The sequence below is a fragment of the Suncus etruscus genome, chromosome X (genome assembly GCF_024139225.1).
Source record: "Suncus etruscus isolate mSunEtr1 chromosome X, mSunEtr1.pri.cur, whole genome shotgun sequence".
Lineage (NCBI taxonomy): Eukaryota > Metazoa > Chordata > Mammalia > Eulipotyphla > Soricidae > Suncus > Suncus etruscus.
The window spans coordinates 128,023,503-128,046,760 of NC_064868.1; the positions used below are offsets into that span (position 1 = coordinate 128,023,503).

General features: G+C 36.0%; 1 protein-coding gene across 5 annotated transcripts in view; it reads left to right on the forward strand.

Annotated features, from left to right (window-relative positions):
- CHRDL1 (chordin like 1) overlaps positions 1–23,258 on the forward strand; it is a 174,195-nt gene that overhangs the window by 97,853 nt on the left and 53,084 nt on the right. For 2 of the 5 annotated variants that reach the window (XM_049767595.1, XM_049767598.1), the window contains exons 4-5: positions 7,298–7,443; positions 9,154–9,247. The exons of 1 other annotated variant lie outside the window; for it this stretch is intronic. In XM_049767595.1, the coding sequence (XP_049623552.1) occupies positions 7,298–7,443; positions 9,154–9,247 (240 nt within the window). The remainder of the gene's footprint in view (positions 1–7,297; positions 7,444–9,153; positions 9,248–23,258) is intronic. 2 more of the 5 variants (XM_049767596.1, XM_049767597.1) reach the window with 1 other exon arrangement.

Here is a 23,258-nt window from a genome sequence, read left to right on the forward strand (position 1 = left end):
GTTACTCTGCTGCTGAGGCCATCAAGTAAGTTTTCCTTTTTGCCTACCAAGTTTTTTCAGTTCTGTAATTTCTGTTTGAAGTGTGTTTTTAATTATCTTTATTTAAACACCGTGATTACAAATATGATTGTAGTTGTATGATTATAGTCATGTAAAGAACACCCCCTTCACCAGTGCAAGATTCTCACCACCAATTTCCCATATCTCCCTCCTCCACCCCCCACACCTGTACTCGAGACAGGCTTTCTATTTCTATCATTCATTCACATTGTCATCATAGTTTTCAGTATAGTTATTTCTCTAACTGCATTCATCACTCTATGTGGTGAGCTTCATGTCATGAGCTGCACCTACATGGGTAGATGGGGGAAAATAAAGGTTGGGACTGAGGCAGTAAAAGATTAGAAATGAGCTTTGTAAGGCAGTATAATGGTCACAATACAAGATGAATATTATGCATATATAAACTATATGCATACAATAATATCAATAGGAGACCAAGGAGAAAAAATTCCCAGTGACTGTCCCAACATAAACCAGTGCTAGAATGGCCCACCCTCTTCCCAAAACACATTGCCATTAGCATAGGGAGAGGTAGGGGGAAAGCCTGATGACCCCTATAGAGTCCACCTGGACCTGCACCCAGGGAAGGCTTGGAGTCCACGGGAGAAAGAGGGGGATGGCTGGGGTCCTGCCAAGCATTCCAGCACTCCCCAGGCTAGAGAGAAGGCCTCCAGCATGGGGCCTCCCCAAACACCATACCTGGCAAGAGCTGGCCTCCAGATTTAAAGGGGAAACCGGAAGCCAGATATCTGCCCGCCCTCCTCCCCATGCACTTCCCCCGCTGGATTATGGAGGGAAGGGGGAAGTTTGAGGACCCCTAAGAGTCCACCTGAACCCATTTCTGGCCATCTGAGCTGGCACCCAGGGAAAGCCTGGAGTCAGAGGCCAGCTCTTGCCAGGTATGGGGTTTGGGGAAGTCCCATGCCGGAGGCCTTCTCCCTAGCCTGGGGGAGTGCTGGGAGGCTTGGCAGGCTTCCAGCTGTCCCCCTCTTTCTCCCCTGACTCCAGGCCTTCCCTGGGTGCCAGAAGTGGGTTTAGGTGGACTCTTAGGGGTCCTCAGGCTTCCCCCTTCCCTCAGTAATCCAGGGGGGAGGTGCATGGGGAGGAGGGCGGGCAGATATCTGGCTTCCGGTTTCCTCTTTGATTCTGTTTGAAGTTTTATGTTTCATTTCAATCTCATATCTTCTTACGTCTCATTGGCTATCTGCTCCATGGTTTCTTTGAGTTCCATGAACATCTTTTACATTTTCTTCATAAAGTCCTAATCTGGAAAGATATCAGTGGCTGATAGTATTTGTGTCTTCAGAATTACCATCTTTATTCACTAAGCATGATGGGCTTCATTATTGCTTTCCAATTATTACTGTTACAGTATGGTGGTGTTTTTTATGACTTTTGGTATGGTTCATTGATTAGAAGATTTGCTCAGCTGTGGAGCAGAGCAGATATGCCGTTCTCTTTTTGGGGTGCATTGACCTGGGGTGAAATGGCTTCTTTGAGTCACAAGTGGACCCCCTCCAGGGTTCTGTCTGTCCACCATTTATATTGGAAATCTGCCTTTGTATAAGTTCTACATGGCCCAAGACGGTGATTTAGTATTTTTTCTCTTATTTGGGCACTAATTTATGTAATTATTTACAAATGTTTTCAGTCATATGGTGTTCCATCTCCATTTCCTTCACATCATGTCCCCATCTCTACAGAATTTGACCCATTTTACCTTTGCTCTCAATTTGTTTATTTACAGTTCTATTCTAAAATTTAGTTGTTGATGTTGGTTCCCAAGTTAGAGTATTTTTAAATCTAGTAGTTTGGATATATAGATACCTTGATCTACCTTGCAGGGACTCAGTTTTACCTGATCATTGCCTCTGTTATTTCTAGACCTTCTCTCCCTTCTTTTCACTATTGATTATTCTATTACTTGGCATTTTTGTTTCTATAATCTGGAGATAGTTTTCTGCCATTTTTGCTACCTACCACTTCCTAGACATATTATTCTATACACCACAAATTAGTGTAAACATTCAGTGTTTTTATCATGTTCTGATTTACTTCACTTAACGTAAAATTCTCCAGTTCTATCTATATTGCAGCAAATTGCATGATTTCATGATTTCTTGTATCTGAGTAGTATTGCATTAAGTTTAATTTCATTAGCCACACTTGTGTCTTTGGGAACCTGGGATGTTTCTTTAGCCTTTCTATTGCATTGTGTCACATTGAATATAAATGTGCATATATCTTTTTGAATTAATTTTAAAAATATAAAATTTTATCTTTAGTAATAAATATTTTGCATATTGTTGGTAGACCCAAGCAGTACATAAGTAGGACTACTATGTTATATCATAGCTTTATTATTATTTTTGAGAAATATCCACAATATGTTTGATAAGAGCTGATATATACAACATTTCAACCAGTAGTACATTAGAGTTCCTTCTTCACCATGTCCCCACTAGCACAGAGGAGAACAACTAGTATAGGGATTTTGGATTTCAGAAGTTCAGAAAAGGGGGAATTTCTAGAAGTGAAAATAACAATATACTGTCATAAGTGGGACAGACACAATTTTCTTGGTAAAATTTGCCTGTTACTCTAAGGTGTAGAATAGGAAAAAGCCAGTGGGGAAGTTATTTATAAGTCTCTCCCAAAGTTTTGATTATAATATCTTACTGAAGAATGGTCAATCATAGAGCACAATGGAATAGATTTTCAGTGATGGCATTTTAGGCTTCAGTGAAATAAAAAGTGGTAAAAAGACTTTTAAGGTAGATATTTTTAAGTGCTCAATGGAGGAAGAAGCCAAGTATTTTACAATATAACCATAGACAAGTTGTTAGTGCTTGTCTACAGACACTACCATGACCTTCCTCAGAGTGCTGTGTGAAAGTTTACAGGACAAGGAGGAAATAGTGGAGGCTTGAAGTCACGCAGCCTGGTCATTTTTATTGTAGTGTTCCCCTAAATACCCGTGGAGCAAGTTCTACTTTGGACTTATTTTCAACCAGCTTTAATCGGTAATACTTTTCAAGGAAAATTGGTCAGAAGTCCACCTTGGAAATTCTGGGAAAGGAGAGGGTCAGGTTTGGGGAGGTTTCTCTTTTGTAGTTCTATACATACTATGTTCAGCCACTAAATATATGAGAGAACTTTGAATCCTGTGTGCCATTTTGATATAGAAAAACAGATCTAGAGAAATAAAGAGGCATGTACAAGGTTGTGAGTAGTGATATTATGATGAAATAAGTCTCATTGGAGAATCATAGCTCATAGCTGGAGTTATAAAGAAATTATTCTATTCCGAGATTATAAAAATACTCCTTATTTTAATTAAAATTACACATGTTTAATCTGTAAAACATGATATGATATAAATATAATAGAACAATTATTAAGTCAAACTAACTGATATATCATCTCAATAAATGATCATTTTGTGCATGATTTGAGCACCAGAAACCAATATTCAAGATGATTTCTGCTATAGTCATCTTTCTATATGCGTTGTTTCTGGACTTATTTATTTCACACAATTGCAAATTTGTGTAATCACAACCCCATTTCCTATACCTCTTTACTTCTCATAAACACTATTCTAGTTTCTGTATCTATGTATTTAACTTTTTATTTATTTTTGTAAGAAAAATCATGCAGTTTTCCTTTTTGGTGTTTTTTTTACTTCAAATAGCATAATTTTCTTTACTTAGTATATAGAGGGTTTTTCTTTTTAGACAATAATATTATATATTTGTGTTTCACTGTATATACAATTTCTTTATCTTTCCAGGACACTTAGATCATTTTAATATTTTTTGAAGTTATAAATAATGTTGAAATTAACACTGAAGTTCAGATATCTCTATTTGGTCCTCAAATAACTGAGGAATTTATTTCCTTTTTATCTCCCAAATGTAATGCTAGCTCTATAAAAAGACCTAGAAATTTGAGTTGGATTTCTGACTTGGATTTCCCATGAGTAGCTGTGTGACCAAATATTTTTGGGGTGTCAGTGACTTTATTTTTATAAAATTTGACCAACACATAATATTAATGATATTAAAAGTATTAATAAGACCAAATGGAAGATATCAATATAACTTTATAATGTCAAGGTAGGATTGAGTATGACCATAAATGATTTCTTTAAGTTTATTTGATCTTCCTCTCATTGTTGTCTTTCATCTCTTAGTTAAGTAGATGAATAGGCTTTAATGTCAGGTCCGGTAGTCTATACAGTCCATAAAAACAAGTTAATGCTTCCACTGAAAGTATTTTGCATGAAGTTACTTTAATATTTTTACCTCCCCTTTGGGGCCATGCCCATTGGCTTTCAGGGTTTACATCTGGCTCTGCGTTCACAAATTACTCCTGTGGTCCCAAAGTACCATGTGTGGTACTAGGGATTAAACAGAAGTAGTCTACTAGAAAGGAAAGCCCCTTCCTTGATGTACTGTCTCATTTGTACCTGACATAATTTTGATTAAATAAAAAACTTATTTAAGTAGAATTTGTCTATCACAAAATGGTTTGACTGATGGGAATTTTTCTATCTAATCATACAATACCACTTTATTCTCCTGATTTTTCTTCTTTTACTCGCTTCTAACAGAGATTGTCTATATGAAGCCAGGTAGTTTGTATTGGATGGAACTCACTTAGAAAGACCTGGGAAGGAAAAAACATCTAATCCCATCAAAAAATGGGGAGAATAAATGGACAGATACTTTGACAAAAAAGAAATACAAATGGCCAAAAGGCACATAAAAAATGCTCCACATCACTAATCATCAGGGATATGCAAATAAAAACAACTATGAGATACCATCTCACACCACAGAGATTGGCACACATCACAAAGAATGAGAACAATCAGTGCTGGTGGAGAGAAAGAACTCTTTTTCACTGCTGGTGGGAATGCTGCCGAGTCCAACCTCTATGGAAAGCGATATGGAGATTCCTCCAAAACCTGGAAATTGAGCTCCCATACGATACAGCTCTACAATTCCTAGGGATATACCCTAGTAACACAAAAATACAATACAAAAATCCCTTCCTCACAACTGTATTCATTGCAGCGCTATTTATAATAGGCAGACTCTGGAAACAACCAAGATGCCTTTCAATAGATAAATGGCTAAAGAAATTGTGGTACATATAAACAATGGAATACTATGCAGCCATCAGGAGAGATGAAGTCATGAAATTTTTCTATACATGGATGTACGTGGAATCTATTATGCTGAGTGAAATAAGTCAGAGGGAGAGAGATAGACACAGAATAGTCTCACTCATCTATGGGTTTTTAAGAAAAATAAAAAACATTCTTGTAATAATTTTCAGAAACAAAAGAGAGGGCTGGAAGTTCCAGCTCACTACATGAAGCTCACCACAAAGCATGATGAGTGCAGTTAGAGAAATAATTACATTGATAACTATCATAACAATGTGAATGAACGAAGGAAGTAGGAAGCCTGTCTAGAGTACAGGCGGGGGTGAGGTGTGGAGAAGGGAGATTTGGGACATTGGTGATGGGAATGTTGCATTGGTGAAGGGGGTGTTCTTTGCATGACTGAAACCGAGCCACAATCATGTTTGTAATCAAGGTTTTTAAATAAATATATTAATTTTAAAAACAGAAAGATAAAAATACTTGTTCAAGAGAGATCACATGCTTGAAAAGCAAGCCATATAGCAGGAACTACATAAACACTGCTTTTATCTATCAATAATTTATATAAAGTGATTAGTTTAATTTGGGAATTTGTTTATTGTAATTGTGTGTCTTTGTGTGTGTGCACGTATGTGTTTGAAATCAAAGTATGTGTTTTAAGGAAGTCCAGTGAAAAGACTTCTTGAGACATATAGTAAATAAATAATCAAATATTTTGTTATTCTGTTTTTATTTTTAATTGTTTTTATCACATTTCGAGTCTGTACTAGACTCCAAGAAGAAAAGTAACCTAAAGGGCAAAGTCCCATTTCTAAAAAGCCAAACATGGACAAGTACTATATTTTGAAAAAAGATAAAATTTAAGGCTAGGAAATGAGATTTCAGCCCTCTCCCTTACAAGACTACCGTTGAGTTTTATTTTGGTGGGTTGTTTTTGGGGAGGGAGTATGGGGGTTGCTCCTGGCTCTGCACTCAGAAATCACTCATGAAAGGCTCAGAGTATCATATGGGATGCTAAGAATTGAAACCAGGTCCATCTTGGGTTGGCCACGTGGAAGGCAAACGCCCCCCACTACTGTGCTATCTCTCTGGCTTCACAAGACTACATGTATGTCAACAGAAAATGTACTCAACTTCAGAGGCTTATTCCCAGCACATAAAAAATTAAGATAAGAAACTTCCTTTCATTTTCCACAGGGTTATTATAAGGATCTATAATAACAATATAGAAACACTTTTTGAAAATTGCAATCGAGGGATAAAAGGAGATATTAAGGGTTTAAGGCAATTGCCCTGCACGAGACTGGCCCATATTCAATATCTGGCTTTATATGTTTCCAAGACTTCCTCTAAAAGTGATTCCTAAGCACAGAGTCTGGAGTAAACTCCAAGTACAGCTGCATTTGGCACAAAATCTAAGGTTAATAAACAGAAAAACAATGAGGAAAGGACCTTCTTGATGAAGGTATGCAGTCACACTAAGTGATATAAAATATTGAGGGGTACTGTCAATTGTAGAGTATGACTATGATAATACTTGTATTACATTATTACTCTTATGATGCCTTTCTGACAAGTTAATTTTGGTTTGGTTTCTTTTGTTTTAGTTTGGTTTTTGTCACAGTGCCCAGGGTTTCTTACTGGTTCTGTGTTCAGGGATTTCTTTTGATCCCTAGGGTGAACCTATGTTGTGCCAGGAATCAGACGCAAGTTAACCTCAGATGATTGTACATGCTTTACATGTTGTATTATTTCTCCAGCTCGAACTAGTTAATTTTTATCTATGACTGTTAATTCCATCAAATCAGAAGCTTTGATTATTGTGATAGCACCTATCACAAAGCTTGGTATATAGTAACAATAAATACTCAACGACTGCCAGAATGCTAGGTGACCATCTCAACTGCTATTCTTGTTTGACTGTTTTCCTAACACATCAAGTCATGATCCACTGAATTTAACTTCCTTAATATAATATAGCACCATCTGCTGTTTTTGCTCCTAAAATTATTTGCAACACTCTCAATAATTGTGTGATTTTTCTCTACCTTGCCCCAGAAGACTCTTTACCTCCCGTGAACAATATTGTGACCAGCAAGTCATGTGAATATAATGGGACCACCTATCAACATGGTGAACTGTTCGTGGCCGAAGGACTCTTTCAGAACCAGCAAACCAATCAATGCACCCAGTGCAGTTGTTCGGTAAGATCTTCATTTTAGTGTCTCTGCTAGCCTGGAACCAAATAAAATAAGGTCCTTCGTAGCTGTTCTTTTAGTTTGAGTATACATTGTAGGGCATTTGAATATAAAATGAATTTTATCTAAATCATAAACATAACTGACAATCATCTCTGAACAATTCTGTTGAAAAGGTCAGATCTAGTTGTATCCTAAACTTGACTTGCAGACTGTTAAATGAATCAAGATGAGCTGGTTGGTGATTTTTGACCTGCACTCTTTTATATAATAGGTAAATTATCAAAACCTTCATTTTAAGGAACCATGATGTGAAGCCTTGGTGATCTATGGGTGGTGAAGCCGTTAGCACCATTAGAACCACTCATTTCACTTCACTGAATAATGGGTGTATCCTGCTTTCCATCTTTGAAGCTATTTTCTATTCAGCTTATTCCTGGTACCTTGCAATGAGAAAATTCTCAACAAATACTTGCTCATGATTATTTCTGTGACATTACTTGTCAAAAGAAATGGTTATACTTTGGAGGTAAAGTACATTGATTATATCTTCATCTAATTATGTAGTCCAGAGAACATAATATAAGGGACCAGAAAATAGAGTGAAATGGGTGATTAAATTGATTCTGAGGGAATGAATTTAGATGTAAAACAACTCTTTTCCCTTTAACGAGCAATAAATATTGGATTGACAATGTAATAGAATCTCTTCCTTTAGGTATATTTATTTAAAATATAGGACCTCAAAAATTTGGGAATTGGTCTGCAGCATCATTTTCCTAATGATTTTTAGGATTCCTCCCCACCACAGAAAACAGTTCTAAGAAATAAGATCAAATTTACAAAAAGAAAAATGTTTGAAACATAGAATTTTAGAAAATGAGTATTATTTATTCAAAGACATAACCACTAGCAAATAAATTTGATCCACACTCTTGCTTTGTGCAAAATAAGCTGTTAATTCAGAAATAGTATTGTACAGTATTTTTCTTTGTCTTATCTACTTTCTCGATTGCCATGGTTTCAGTTACCCACAGTCAAACATAATAAAAACTATTCTGTACTGTTAGATACTTAATATAAAGAGAGGGAGAGGGAAGGAAGTAGGGGAGAGAATTGACAAGTTGATATAACTTAGATGACAATATGTTGTTATGATTGACACATTATTACTATAGTTAATCACTTACTAATTTAAAATTTAAACCTTATTATGTATATGTATATGGGAAACATAATATATCCATAGTTTCAGGCATCCCCTAGAGGTGTTAAAACATATTTTCCCTTAATAAGGAAGGTTTTACATTACTCCTGAGATTGCATCCTTGGTTTGGGAGAATATGATGTTATGGAGGCAGATAAAACAACACTAACCCTGGTTCTGTGAAATGCCCAACATTTAGCTAAGGTACAAATAGAACAATGGGATGAAATGAATAGAGAAGAGAGAAGCAAGAATAGAGTTGATGGTTTGAAGATCCAGGGAAATCCTTATATTATCATCTTGGACCACAGTGCTCCATTATAATAGCCAATTCTCTGTCATAATAAGTAATAAAGAATGAATGATAAATTGTACTAATTACCTAGAGTTGATTAAGAGAGAGCAGTGGGGACGGACATGTTTTGAGCTCCTCATAAACCACCCCAGTCTGATACTACATCACACCTCTCCCAGAGACTCTGACCTTAACTCTTGTTTTTCCTTGGCAGGAAGGAAGTGTGTATTGTGGTCTCAAGACGTGTCCCAAGTTAACATGTCTGTACCCCGTCTCGGTTCCAGATTCCTGCTGCAGGATGTGCAGAGGTAGGTGTCCTCTATCCCCAACATAAGTGCTGGCATGCTAAGTAATAGAACTTAAAAGTAAAGAAACTACATATCCAGTATCTCAGAAAAGAAAATTTTCTTTGGTAGCCTTCATTCTCAGTGTTTCTCTCATTTATAGCAGTAAGAAATAAAACACTAAATTAAAGGGCTACCATCTATAAAACAACAAGCCAAATAGACATGGGCCATATAATATAAAAGTTACTCTCTTTATATCTCTACATTTCTTCTGGTTTGTCTTTTGATTAATATGTTATAAAATTCAGGATGTCTACACACAGATTTAAAGCAATGGCATTGGGAAATAACTCAATGGGCTGGAACATGTGTTTTGCATATGGGAGGTCCAGGTTCAATTCCTGGCACTACATAGTCTCTTGAGAACCAGACCAGACCTAAGTATATGCAAGTTTGAAATAAATTCAAAGGCAAAAACAAAAAAGGTAAGAATGGACCCTATATAGAAATGATGTGACCATTGTTTAATTTGCAGGGCAAATTTAGGGATGTATTTTTATATCCCACAGTAAAATGATTCCATATTCAATAAAAGAAAAATGGAAGCCAGGAATGATCTCAAATTATAGCCAAAATAGAGTTATCCAAATTGTCAAAGGCAACAGAACTAGAAAATTTGTCTACAAAACTGAACTAATCTGGGTAAGGGGGTGGACTTGATATGTCCTTGGGGCATTGGGAAATAGCCACTCTGGTGGTTAGTGGGTTGTTGGAACAATGTAGAAATGAATCTTTCACTGACAGCATTGTAAATACAGATCTATAAATAAAAATGTGTGTGATAAAATGGAATTCTCAGCTTCTCAAGCCCTTCAACCCATTTTGTGTTCCACTAGGTTCTAGAATCAAACATAATTGCATTTAATTTCTCCTATTAGCAGTCTTCTATATTCCTCACTTTTCCTGTTTTCTTTCTGGTGGTATTTTAATTATCTTCTCTTTCCTTCCATGTAATCAAAAGATTACTTGATTATCTACTATATGCTTAATTCATTGAGCTGAAAGGTAGTTATATGTTAATAGAATTGGCTAACAGGTTTTCTTTTCTTCCTTCATTCTTTATTTTTTCCTTCTTCCTTTTCTTCTTCATTTCTTCCTTCTCCCTCCCTTCCATCCTCCCTCCCACTTTTTCCTTCCTTCTTTCCCTTCTTCCTTCTTTTTCCTTCTTTCTTTCTTCCCTCCTTTCCTTCATTTATCTGTCTTCCTTCATTTCTTCCTTTTTCTTTCTTTTCTTTCTTTTCTTTCTTTCTTTCTTTCTTTCCTTCATCTTTCTTCTTTCTTATCTTTCTTTCTTTCGTTCTTTCTTTCTTTCTTTCTTTCTTTCTTTCTTTCTTTCTTTCTTTCTTTCTTTCTTTCTTTCTTTCTTTCTTTCTTCTTTCTTTTCCTACCTTCCTTCCTTTCTTTCTTCCTTTCTTCCTTCCTTCTTTCCATCCTTCCTTCCTTTTTTTTCTTTCCTTATTTCCTTCTTTCTTTCTTCCCTCCTTTCCTTCATTTATCTTTCTTCCTTAATTTCTTCCTTTTCTTTCTTTTCTTTCTTTCTTTCTTTCTTTCTTTCTTTCTTTCTTTCTTTCTTTCTTTCTTTCTTTCTTTCTTTCCTTCATCTTTCTTTCTTCTTTCTTTCTTTCTTTCTTTCTTTCTTTCTTTCTTTCTTTCTTTCTTTCTTTTCTTTCTTTCTTTTCTTTCTTTCTTTCTTTCTTCTTTCTTTTCCTGCCTTCCTTCCTTTCTTTCTTTCTTCCTTTCTTTCTTCCTTCCTTCCTTCTTTCCGTCCTTCCTTCCTTTCTTTCTTTCCTTATTTCCTTCTTTCCCTACTTCCTTCTTTTTTTCTTCTTTCTTTCTTCCCTCCTTTCCTTCATTTATCTATCTTTCTTCCTTCATTTCTTCATTTTTCTCTTTTCTTTCTTTCTTTCATCTTTCTTCCTTCTTTCATCTTTCTTCCTTCTTTCTTCTTTCTTTCTTTCTTCTTTCTTTCTTTCTTTCTTTCTTTCTTTCTTTCTTTCTTTCTTTCTTTCTTTCTTTCTTTCTTTCTTTCTTTCTTTCTTTCTTTCCTTCTTTCTTTCTTTCCTTCATTCTGCCACAACTGGCAGTATGCTCAACTCTGTGCTCAAAGGTCCTTTCTGGCAGTGCTCAGGAGATCATACAGTATTGGGGATTACACTCAGACCTCCCTCATACAAAATATTCATTCAATCAATTGAACTTTCTCAGCCCCTCTTTATTTTATGATATCATCAGGAAAAAAGATAAAATCTAATTGTTGCTTCCCACACTTGAAATGTTTGTTTGTTTTTTGTTTTGAGACCACATGTTTTGATGATCAGGGTTTATGCTTGGCTTTGCGCTGAGGGATCAGTTCTGGCAAGATTTAGAGTATCATTTGTAGTGGGGGGACTCAAAACCAAGTAGGCCGCATGCAAGTCAAACACCTTACCTGCTATATCTGACTCAAACACACTTAACAATTCTAATTTTTTCTTTTGTATCTCTTCTCCTGGATAAATATTCCTTCATTAAATATTTTTCTATAATGACAAATTCCTACACTTTCATATAATCATTGGATTTTTCCTGCTCCTGGTTTCTGCATTTCAGCATATATCATGTTGGAATTTTTTTGAAGTTCTAATTTTGTGAGCACCTCAATAATTTTTTCAGTAGAAATGTTTTTACAAGGTATGTTTTTTTTTTTTTATAAGATTGTTACACATAAAGCATGGAACCAAGGCATTCTTTTTCCTGCTTCTGTAATTCAGGCCACCCTAATCTCAGGCTAAATACTAAAGAAGAAATAAGGTTTAAGTGTTGAACTTGCAAAGCTTGCATTGAAGCAAAATCTGCTCTGTCACCAAACACTAATGTGTGCCTTTCTTCCTTCGTCAGGCAGAAATTTTAGCCATAGACTGTATCTCAGCTCCAGTTTCAATTGTTTAGACATGTCTTTGAGGCTAGGACAGTCAGGAGAATGTTGGTAGGATGTGTGTCATTGCTGGTACTTGAGCAAACCTCACCTAGCTAGAAAGTAGAAAGTATAGTGCATGCAACCTCTAGAACCGTAAGGGAAATTTTGTCAGAAGAAAAATATTTTCAGAAATTGTTCTACAGCCACATTCTCTGTGGGGATGCCTCAAATTCAAACTCACACCCAGCTCCCAGCTTCCTTCTATCATTTATCGTTTATGGGTTGTTTTATTTGTTTTGTTTTGTTTTATTTTCATTTTGGGTCATACTCTGTGATGCTCTTAGCTATGTGATCAGAAATCACTCCTGGTTCTGGGGATCATATGGGATACCTGGGATTGAACCAAGTCTGTCCTGAATTGGCCACATGCAGGGCAAATGCTCTACTGCTGTGCTATTGCTCCAGCCCTCAATTCTGCTCTCTATTTACTGTCTATCTTGGATTCTATATAAGGGAGAGGTATTTGGAGTAAAACATTGGCTATTTTGAGAGACAAATTTGCTTTTGGCAGGTGGTGTGTGTGTGTGTGTATATATATATATGTATATATATATATCATATACAAACATATATAGTGTTATAGTGTTTGCTATGTTACAGGTGATGTTGTAAGCATATAAATGTGTTATAGTTTGTTTGATTCTTACAACAAAGTAAAACTATGATCATCCCTATTTCACAGATAAGAAAACAGAGGTTCTTAAAATACTGGAGAGATAGCACAGCGGCAGAGCATATGCTTTGCACGTAGCCAATCCAGGACAGACTGTTCGATCCCCGGCATCCCAAATGTTCTTCCGAGCCTGCCAGGAGCGATTTCTGAGTATAGAGCCAAAAGTAACCCCTGAGTGCCACAGAGTGTGACCCCCCCCCCAAAAAAAACACACAGTATTGGGCCAGAGTGGTAGAGCAAAAAAGAATACACAGTATTAAGTGTAGAGCTAGATTCAAACCTGGTGAGCCTGGCTCTGGAGTGCCATGTTCTTAGGCTACTAAAGAGCTATTCATGTTACAAAAAATTCTGTAATGCCAGGAAGAGAAATGTATTAGGTATATTGGCACAGGCAAAAATCCTCAGAGTCTGGTCATGCTACGCATCTTTATTCATCGATCTAACTCCTAACAAAGATCATCTTTTGTTTTAATATAAATAATTTAGTACAAAGTATTATTAAAACAAAATGCACCATTCTAAAATCCCTAAACTTTCTCTTTCTGACTCCTACAAGTTTTCTATAATAACATATACAAGTCAAGAAATTAACGAAATCATTAAATATTTAGAACATTAAACATCAGAAGCTTTAAAATCTAGCTCTGTAGTAGCACCTCAAAAAGCTATAACCTGCATTTTAAAACATTTTCTTTCAATGAATTTTATCATCAGCTATACAAAAATCTGTCAAGTTTTTATACTGAAGTTAATATTGAACATTTGAATTCACGTTTTTAGCAAAACAATTACCCAAGCAGACACGCACACTTCATACATATCCTTACAGTCTAGCCATTTTTTCTCCATCTTCCTCCTCTTCCTCATCATCTTTCCTTCTCCCTCCTCATGTGGTTCATTGTTCTTTGAATTTGTTGGTCTCCTGCGCCCTCCTTTCCTATTTCACTTGTGCTCTTGGCACAGGATGCAGCAACAGTCTTTTCATATTTTTTCCTTTAGCATCCCTGCTTTCTGTTTATAGGTCTGTTTGTCCTTGTCTAACTGTTGAGGCTATATCTTCCCCAATTTGGAAGCAGTACCTTTAGTAGACAGCCTTGAGTGTTTGATCTTTATCCTGTGAAGATGTTCAGAATAAAATAGGAAGAAAGCAGATGGAGGCAACTGTTGGTACATTGCAATCTCTCCTCCTCCTCCTCCTCCTCCTCCTCCTGCTCCTTCTTCGTGGAGGGGTCACACCTGGCAATACTCAGGCGTTACTCCTGGCTCTCTGCTCAGAAATTGCTCCTGGCAGGCTCAGGGAACCATATGGGATGCCAGGATTCGAACCACCATCCTTCTGCATGCAAGGCAAACGCTTTACCTCCATGCTATCTCTCAGGCCCCACAATCTCTCTTCTTGCCCTTCAACTTACTATACACTTAGATGTGCATATAATTCTTGATCTTCCTATCATAGAGGCCCCTGTCACTTTATATATATCTATACAGATATCCTCAAACTTGGACTTCATAGTCTCCCATTTCTCCGAACATTTTTTGGAGTTTGGTAAATTTGTCCATTGAGTTGGAAGCTTCTTATTGTGTACAGCATACCTGCACAAAAATGTCATACACTTTGCCTCTCTTCTTGATGGGGTCTCCTTAGCCCATGGCACAGGACAAAGTCTCCTCCTGAGATCCTTTTCTCAAAGTCCACTGAGCAAGCTGGCCTACATTAGTCATAGCCCTGCAAAGGTTCTTGTGTGAACTGACCTTATATATTTATATTTAAATATCTAAAACTTAAATGTTTAACCTTCCTTCATCAAACATTTGTCAAGCAAAGACTAAGTACCAGAAATTAGACTGTTGCTTGAGATAAATGATGAATGAAAAAGACATGGAAACTGCTCTGGTGGATTCTTTGAGAAGACAGATATCTATCAAATAATGACCTAAGTAAATATAAAATCAAGGGTTGGAGATATAATACAGTGAGTTTGGGTGCTTGTCTCACAGATGACTTACCCACCCAAATTTGATCCCTGGCACCTCATAGGATCCCCCAAGCCTGCCAGATGTGATCCCTAAGTGCAGAGTCAAGGGTTAAGTCCTGATGACCACTTTGGCCATACATAAATAAATTGCAGCTGCGCCATATGCTACAAAAATATGTTATATAAGTCAGGCACTTAAAGAACTTGGTCTGTCAGGTAGGTAAAGATAGATTTCTAAGACTACCACTCTGGTCTCCACAAATACTGATTCCTTTCTACTCTTCATTCCAATGTAAACTATATCCCTGTCCCTAAGCTTTTCTTCTTAATTAACTTACTTGTTCCTACTGGTCAGTAACTATCATTTTCTATCATTTTTTCCAACCTCAGTTCTGAAAGCTGTTTTTAAGAAAAGTCCTATGTAGAACAATATTACCCTTCCTTAACCTACTACTCATCCTTATTTCTCTGATACCAACCAACACACTCTTTTTTTTACACCTATCTGCTAAGTGTGGCCCATCCACCATCAAATAGTCTTGCCTAAAAACACTAGTCCTCATCAGTCTTCTTTCCTTCCAAGAGCAGTCTAGTTCCAGAGTTTAGCATTTTCTTGTATTATTTTATAAGAGCTGAGAAGAAGCTCTTATAAAAGACAACTCTTTGTCCTCTGCTTCCCTAGAAGATTATTAAGCATATAGCATCTTATGGGTTTATTTTCCTGTTGTCATTTTTGTGTTTCTTTTGTTTGGGGTTCACACCTGACTGTGCTCAAGGGTTCTTCCTGGCTAGGTGCTCAAGAATTATTTCTAGCAGAAACAGAGTAACCTATGTAGTGCCAGAGATCATATATGATTGGCCACATTCAAGGCAAGTGTCTTACCTGCTGTACCATCTCTTCATTCCAGGCCTCCTAATCATATGGATTTATAGTACAATGAAAGAGAAGCACAGTTATGAAAAATTCGTGACAGAACTACAGGAGGAGACCTGGCTAGGAAGGAATAACTAAACTCACTATTTAGTCAACACAGCTCATCTGTAATAGGTCCAAAGAGAACATTTAATTTATGTTCATGAAAATTGACATAGTTATGCTAACTTCTTTCTTCAAGGTAACTTAGTGTGGAAAAATTGTTTAAAAGAAATCTTCCAGTTTGTAAGACAAGCCATTCAATGAAAGCTCTTTATTTCTAAAGTAGCTAAATTATATATTAAATGCCCTAAAGTAGCAAAATTATATATTAAATGCCATTTGGGGATGGAACTAAAACATTTTTGTGGGGGGTAACATGTAGCATTTCTCAAGACTTATTTCTTGATCTCCTCAGGGATCACTCCTGAAATACTTAGGTGACCATATATGTACCAATATTCAAGTCAGAGTCTGCTATGCACAAGGCAAACAATTGTCTTAATCCCTGTACTATCTCTCCACACTAGAACCAAAATGTCTTTGGTGAAAGGACGTAGGAGTTGATACATTTCAGGTTTTTCTGTGTTGTATGTGTGGTGCTGAGGAAGAACTGAAGCTGGGTCTTCTACAGGACAGTCATATATTTTTTATTGAGAAATATTTCCAGTTTGATAATATATTATTAAACAAGACAAAATCTAACAACATTTCAATGCATTAAAAATCCAGGAAAAATGAGAAAATCAAAGTGACTCTAAACACAGAACCTCGCCTCTAAGTTGATTTCATATTTGCCCATATTTTCTGCAGAAACACTATCATCTTCTGGTCATGATGACAGAAGAGGTGGTGAAGCATGGTAGAAACTGGTAAAAAGGAAATTCTTCTTTAAAAAGTAAAGATTAATTCATTAAAATTGATTGCTACACTCACCCTCCAACTTGAAAGTGTTTAAACCACTAACCTTTCCATAGCCACAGAATAGTGTGACCATTAGTGGCCTTTTTTCAAAACTCAATGATCCAATCTGGAGCTAAAGGACTGTGAGGGGGGTGCTTGCCTTGCATGTAGCTGACCAGGATTCAATCCTTGGCAACCCATATGGTGCCCAGAGTCCACGCAGAGCGACTCCTCATTGCAATGCCAGGAGTAACCCCTGAGCACAGCCTGGTGGACTCCAACATTTAATAAAATAAAAATTAAAGAGTGACTAATCTATGTTCATGTAAATGAGATCATCTTAGGGAAATTCCACCTTTGCCTACTTCTCAAGCACAACTAGAAAAATATTCTTCCCTGGAAATGTTCCAAGATACATTTTTCTCTCCATCCTTTATACTCAGAGTCCATCTTCGTATATTTCTTAACTATGCCAGGTCTTTCAACTTCTGAAGTAATCATGTTCGTTCTTGATGTGTCTCTTATGTATGGAATGCTTCCTTACAAAGAGTATGGATGAGACAGTAATGATTTTCATTCCTCTGACCTTAACAAATAAATAGTTATTATTCTCAATTGATCATTTGTGTTCTTCTGTCAGAATCACTAATGCCTCATCCTGTTTGTGGAGTTGGAAAATTGTTTATGTATGTGTATGAATTTGGTTCTATAAAAAATACAAGTTCCCAATGTAAAATTTGAAGGCAAACTGCAAGTAGTTAAAGTCACTCTTCCTTAAATATTGTCCTTTAAAATTCTTCAGAGAATGTCATGATTGCCAGAAACATTACTAGACATTCTCATTTTCCTCCATAGAATAGTTTTAGGAACTTGAACATTTATAGAATTTATGGGGCCAGAGACATAGTAAAGTGATAGAGCCTCTTCCATGTATGTGGTTGACCCAACTTTGATCCCCAGAATTCCATATGGTCCTTCAAGCAATTTCTGGAGTAATTCCTGAGTACAGAGACAAGAATTACCACTGAGTACTTTTGGATGTGACTTCAGAACCAAAAAATGTTTACAGAAATTAATTTGATTCCCCAAGTGAAACTATAAAGAGAAATGAAAATGAGAAAAAATGCTGAGTTTGCATTCTAACTAAATATTGATTTTGTTGAAGGTTCTTTTTGCCTATAATCATGTGATCATATAACTTTTCTATCAGTGATAATTTTGTGGACAGATATTTCTTATTGTTATAATAAGACTCACTTTGGATTGGTATATATAGAGTTTGATTTGACATGTAAATACAAAAGACATAGGATGTAATTTTCTTTCCTAATTTTTTATTTTTAAACATATTAATTCTATATTTTGATACTTATATAGTAATGAATTAAAATATCAAAGTAAAGTAAAAATATACTGGGTAATAAGAAAAAAGAAAAATAAGAGATGGGAACTAGCAGTCAGAATGGTCATATTTGAGTATTACCTACTCTTCAATTAGAAAGACCATATTTTCAGTAAATCAGGAAAAGTGGATGGTTTATATAATTATCCAGATATATGAAGCAAATTGTTGCAATGACTATATGCACGTTCCCATGTGACTTGAGTATTGATATCAGATCCACTACTTCCAAGTAGTTGTCTCCACTTTATATGGGGTCAGGAAGCCAGGTGATGAAAAGAGGGCATTAAATTGACTTATCCTTCATTCACAGATTGACAAGGCAGTAAACAGATGTGCATCATTGAAATTTCATTCTCTGCCATGCTTGTTATTTTGCTTTAATTGATGTGGTAGTCTAGACCTGATTGTATTTGAGTACTCAAACTTTTACCACTCGATTTTATTACCATATATATTGCACTGCTTCTTAATGTAGTAGATATCCTCTTAAACCTTGTTTGAAGCCAAGATAGAGAAAACGTTTAAAATGATGTGCAAACTTCTTTTCTAAAAGGATGAAAATATGAAAATAAACTGACATGATCATAAGATCTTAACTTATAGCAATTTGGGGAAATCTCCAGGATTCTGAATTTAGAAATGACTTAGAATTTGTATGATTTTCCTAGCTATATTCAGGCATAATTTTTCTTTCTTCTAAACTTTGTTTGTTCAAGGCATACCCTTTCCTTTTATTTAATCCTAAGACACTTAAAGGAGTTTATACATTTGTTTTTTTTTTATGTGTAAGCCATTCCCTATGTGTAAGGAAGATATGAAAGAGGAAGGAGTGATTAAAAAGCTAACGTGTACAAGAAACTAATTTTTTGCACCAGGCACTGTTCAAAGCTCTTAGGATGTTCTCACTTATTTCATTTTCACAATATATCAAGAACATACCATTTTAATTTTAATAGGGAATTTAGAAACAGAATTTAATTCACTTATGCAAAGACATATAGGTAAGAATGGTAAGAACTATGGTTCGGTCATATTATATTAATCTGCCTGTAACCATGGGAATATGAAGCAGCTTTGGGTACTCTACCAACTTTAAGGCTACTGAATGGGGGGGCCAGAGAGATAGCACAGCAGTAGGGTGTTTGTCTTGCATAGGCCGATCCAGAAGGGACATGGTTCGATTCCCTGCATCCCATGTGGTCCCCCAGCCTGCCAGGGGCAATTTCTGAGTGAAGAGCCAGAGTGGCCCCTGAGCGCCGCTGGGTGTGGTCCAGAAACCAATCAATAAATAAAGTTTTTTAAAAAGTCTACTAAATGAGATATATTTTGTGAAAACTCTTCCCATTAGCAAAATAAGCTAGCACTGTATAGTCTTTAGGATGCAAAAATCCCATTTCTAACTAAACGCTTCAATATATATTTATTCACATCACTATTAAAAGAGCACAGCAATGGTCATGAAAACCATCCCAAAAAGAATTTATTCCCCTTCCCTTGCTTTACTCCTGCAAATATATACACTCCCATAGTAAATTTTTTCAAAAGTACATTTCCAATTATTCTGGATAAAGGTTTTGTGTTTTTCTTCATATTTGACTTTCTACTACTGCTGGCAGAAATTTCCTTTGTAAATGTCTTAGTGTCTCAAGTATACTTTATTTAAAATGTCTATATTGATAACTCACAACAATTTGTGTGAGTTATTTGATAAAATATTTTTTATAAAAATGATTTATAAGACACTGGAGAAATATTTGCCACACTATACATCATCATTGTGTACTCTAATATCTACCAGTAGAAAAATACAGCATTCATTTTAAAATTAAATTGAAAATACGTTGTTTGATACAAATTTTATATTTTCATTATTAAGTTTCAAAATCCGTATATAATACTCCACAAACAGCACTAAATCTAGATTCTATGTAACTGTTCTTTAAATCTTCCCTCAAAGCACCTTTATACAATTTTAACAGAATTTGTAGAATTTAAAAAGTGAGTCCCCAATATCATTTCTTCTTTCTTTATTTATTTCCTTAAACTTTCTTTCTTCCTTTCTTTCTTCTTTCTTTCTTCCTTCCTTCCTTCCTTCCTTCCTTCCTTCCTTCCTTTCTTTCTTTCTTTCTTTCTTTCTTTCTTTCTCTCCTCTCTTCTTCCTTCCTTCCTTCCTTCCTTCCTTCCTTCCTTCCTTCCTTCCTTCCTTCCTTCCTTCCTTCCTTCCTTCCTTCCTTCCTTCCTTCCTTCCTTTCTTTCTTTCTTTCTTTCTTTCTTTCTTTCTTTCTTTCTTTCTTTCTTTTCTTTCTTCCTTCCTTCCTTCCTTCTTCCTTCCTTCCTCTCTCTTTTTTCTTTCTTTCTCTTTCTTTCTTTCTCTCTTTCTCTCTTTCTTTCTTTCTCTCTTTCTTTCTTTCTCTCTTTCTCTCTTTCTTTCTTTCTTTCTTTCTTTCTCTCTTTCTTTCTTTCTTTCTTTCTTTCTTTCTCTCTTTCTTTCTTTCTTTCTTTCTCTCTTTCTCTCTTTCTTTCTCTCTTTCTCTCTTTCTCTCTTTTTCTTTCTCTCTTTCTTTCTCTCTTTCTCTTTCTTTCTTTCTTTCTTTCTTTCTTTCTTTCTTTCTTTCTTTCTTTCTTTCTTTCTTTCTTTCTTTCTTTCTTTCTTTCTTTCTTCTTTCACCTTCCTTTCTTTTTCTTTCACAATATATTTTTTCATCTACTTGCTATAAATTAGATCCACAACAGAACATAGTAAATGATAAATCGTAAATAGAAATTTCCTAAGTTTCTTACCCTCTACACTCTTCTGTTTTCCCTCCAAAGTCCTTTAACAATTTATCCTAACTCATCTGAGCTCAATTTATTGTCAGAGATCATTTCATTCCTTATCACAAAGATCACCTCTTTTGTCTCAGTGTTCCATTTAATTTTATTAGTCTCATAAGTTGAGTGATTATATAATTTATCAAATGAACTTAAACACTTTTGACAGATATGGGCAATCTTAATAATTATGCCTTCCAAAATGAGACATAAAACTGGTGTTTTTTTAGATAAATTTTAGATAAGTTAGAATTTATGACCACACAGTTATGATGTCTTGTGGAACCACATGTTGGCATAGTTTTGCTATCACAGGTTTGAAGCAGAAGTGTCATGGCCCAGTCCCAAAAGATTGGGGAGATGCAGGTCCAGGAACAATGTTGGCACAGAAAATAATCCACACAAAGTTGAAGAGAGTGGTACAAGTCCAGGAAAATTCCACCACAAGCCTTCACTCCTAACACTAAGGCCAGCAGGCAGGTAGCTCAATTGTGGAAAACTAAAACCACAAACAGTTTCCCCCTGAGACTCAGGGTTTTTATAGTGAAGTGAAAGACCACACACTGGGGTAGAGAATGGGTAGGGTCTGGGGCAAATTTAGGAGGTTCAAGCCAAAGGTGCTTCAATCCCATGAGTTGATAAGCAGCAGCAAAGAAGAATTATCCAGAATAGAATGAAGACTAGTTATCCCCCCCTTCTCAACTTTAAAGAAAAATGCAGAAAAATGAAGTAAAGCAAAGTAATTTGTGTCCTTTGTATCCAAAGTAATTAAGATAAGGAAATAAGAAAAAGGTGGAAGCCTCTATCTGAAAGATAAAAAGGGATGGCAGTTTTTTGCATAGGTGCAGCAAAAGTTAGGGAAAATAGAAAAAAAATGTTGACCTAAACACAGGGTGTCCTTACTCATGAAGCATTCTGTCATAATACCAACTACAAGCTCCAAGCATACTAATTTGTCTGATCCCAAAGGCTTTCTTCATGGTCCCAGGAAATATTCTCCTCAATCATTTTTGTTGCATTCAGGCTTCAGTAGAGATTTTGGTGATAACATATCCTATGTCAAAGTCAGAGTATTGTGATGTGTAACCTGGTATCATCTTAGAGTTGGCAGTGAGGCAGGGAAACTGACCTTGAGAGCAAGTCATTGCTGATTACTAAGTCATTGCCTGGGTGGCATATGAGCCCATCCTGGAGCAAGTAGGTGCCATGGCTTTTCTAGGGCCTGTCCTTGTAGATGGTTGATTCTTAGTGGTGGTGCAGAAAGCCATGCTGGTTCCAAAGATGGTACGCACAGTTCAGGGGCGATTAGCTGATGTGTGGGTGACTGACATCTAAGTCAAATCACTATGACAAATATTCAGAATGAAAAGCGGGGCCACTAAAAGCAAAAAAGGAGTAGCCATTACCTTCCTAGAGCCAGGTGGAACTGGACTGTGAGTGGGGAGCACATTTCCATTCCTGAGGAATTACTAACTGAGAGAAAAGGGATGAATTTGGGGGAAATAACAAATCATGGGTGAGAGAGTGAAAGAAAATAATAGAAAAGGATTTGTAGAGTGGTAAGCAAGGAATGAGGAGAAAGGAAGTGCCATATATATAACAGAAGGAAGGACTATATATAGCATAGACAGGCCTATGTACAATACAGATGGACAATAAGTAGACATAGTGGTGGCCATTGCACATACATAGGCAATGAAGATCGATCCATAGGTTGCAGATGAAAAATAATCCAGGTGTATTGGGTCAAAGCATTTTAAAAATACAAAGCCAGCCGGTCATGTGGAAAAGTTTCCCAATTCCTAGGAAAACCATAGTTTATAAAGGTGAATTTGGCTGGAAAAGGCTTCATGGTTTATAATGTGCACAGAACAATCATAAAACAATCATAATTTTCAAGTTTATAATCCTAAGTAATATGGTAATAAGCACTGTAAAAGGAGTCTACACCATGAAATATCATTACAGTTCTAGAATATCGAGACAAAGGCATTATGATATAGAAGAAAACTAGCTAGAACTAAAAATTAACTAGAAAAACATACTCAATGACTGAGCACTGTAGCAAGAGTCTATGACACTCAGATGCCTTATTCAAGAATATCTGTGGAGAAAAATATTATCTCATACAAGCACGCATAATCAAATGGAAATGAATAATTTTAAATATTTGTTTAGATTTTATAATGAACACTATATTAGGAGTCTAAATATAGCACTGTAATGTGAAACTAGGGCAAGCACCCTATATCTCCAAGGATCACTGTAAACAAAAATATTAAAAGGTCATTATAAATATAATAGTATTAAAATTGACACTAAAACATTTTATAAT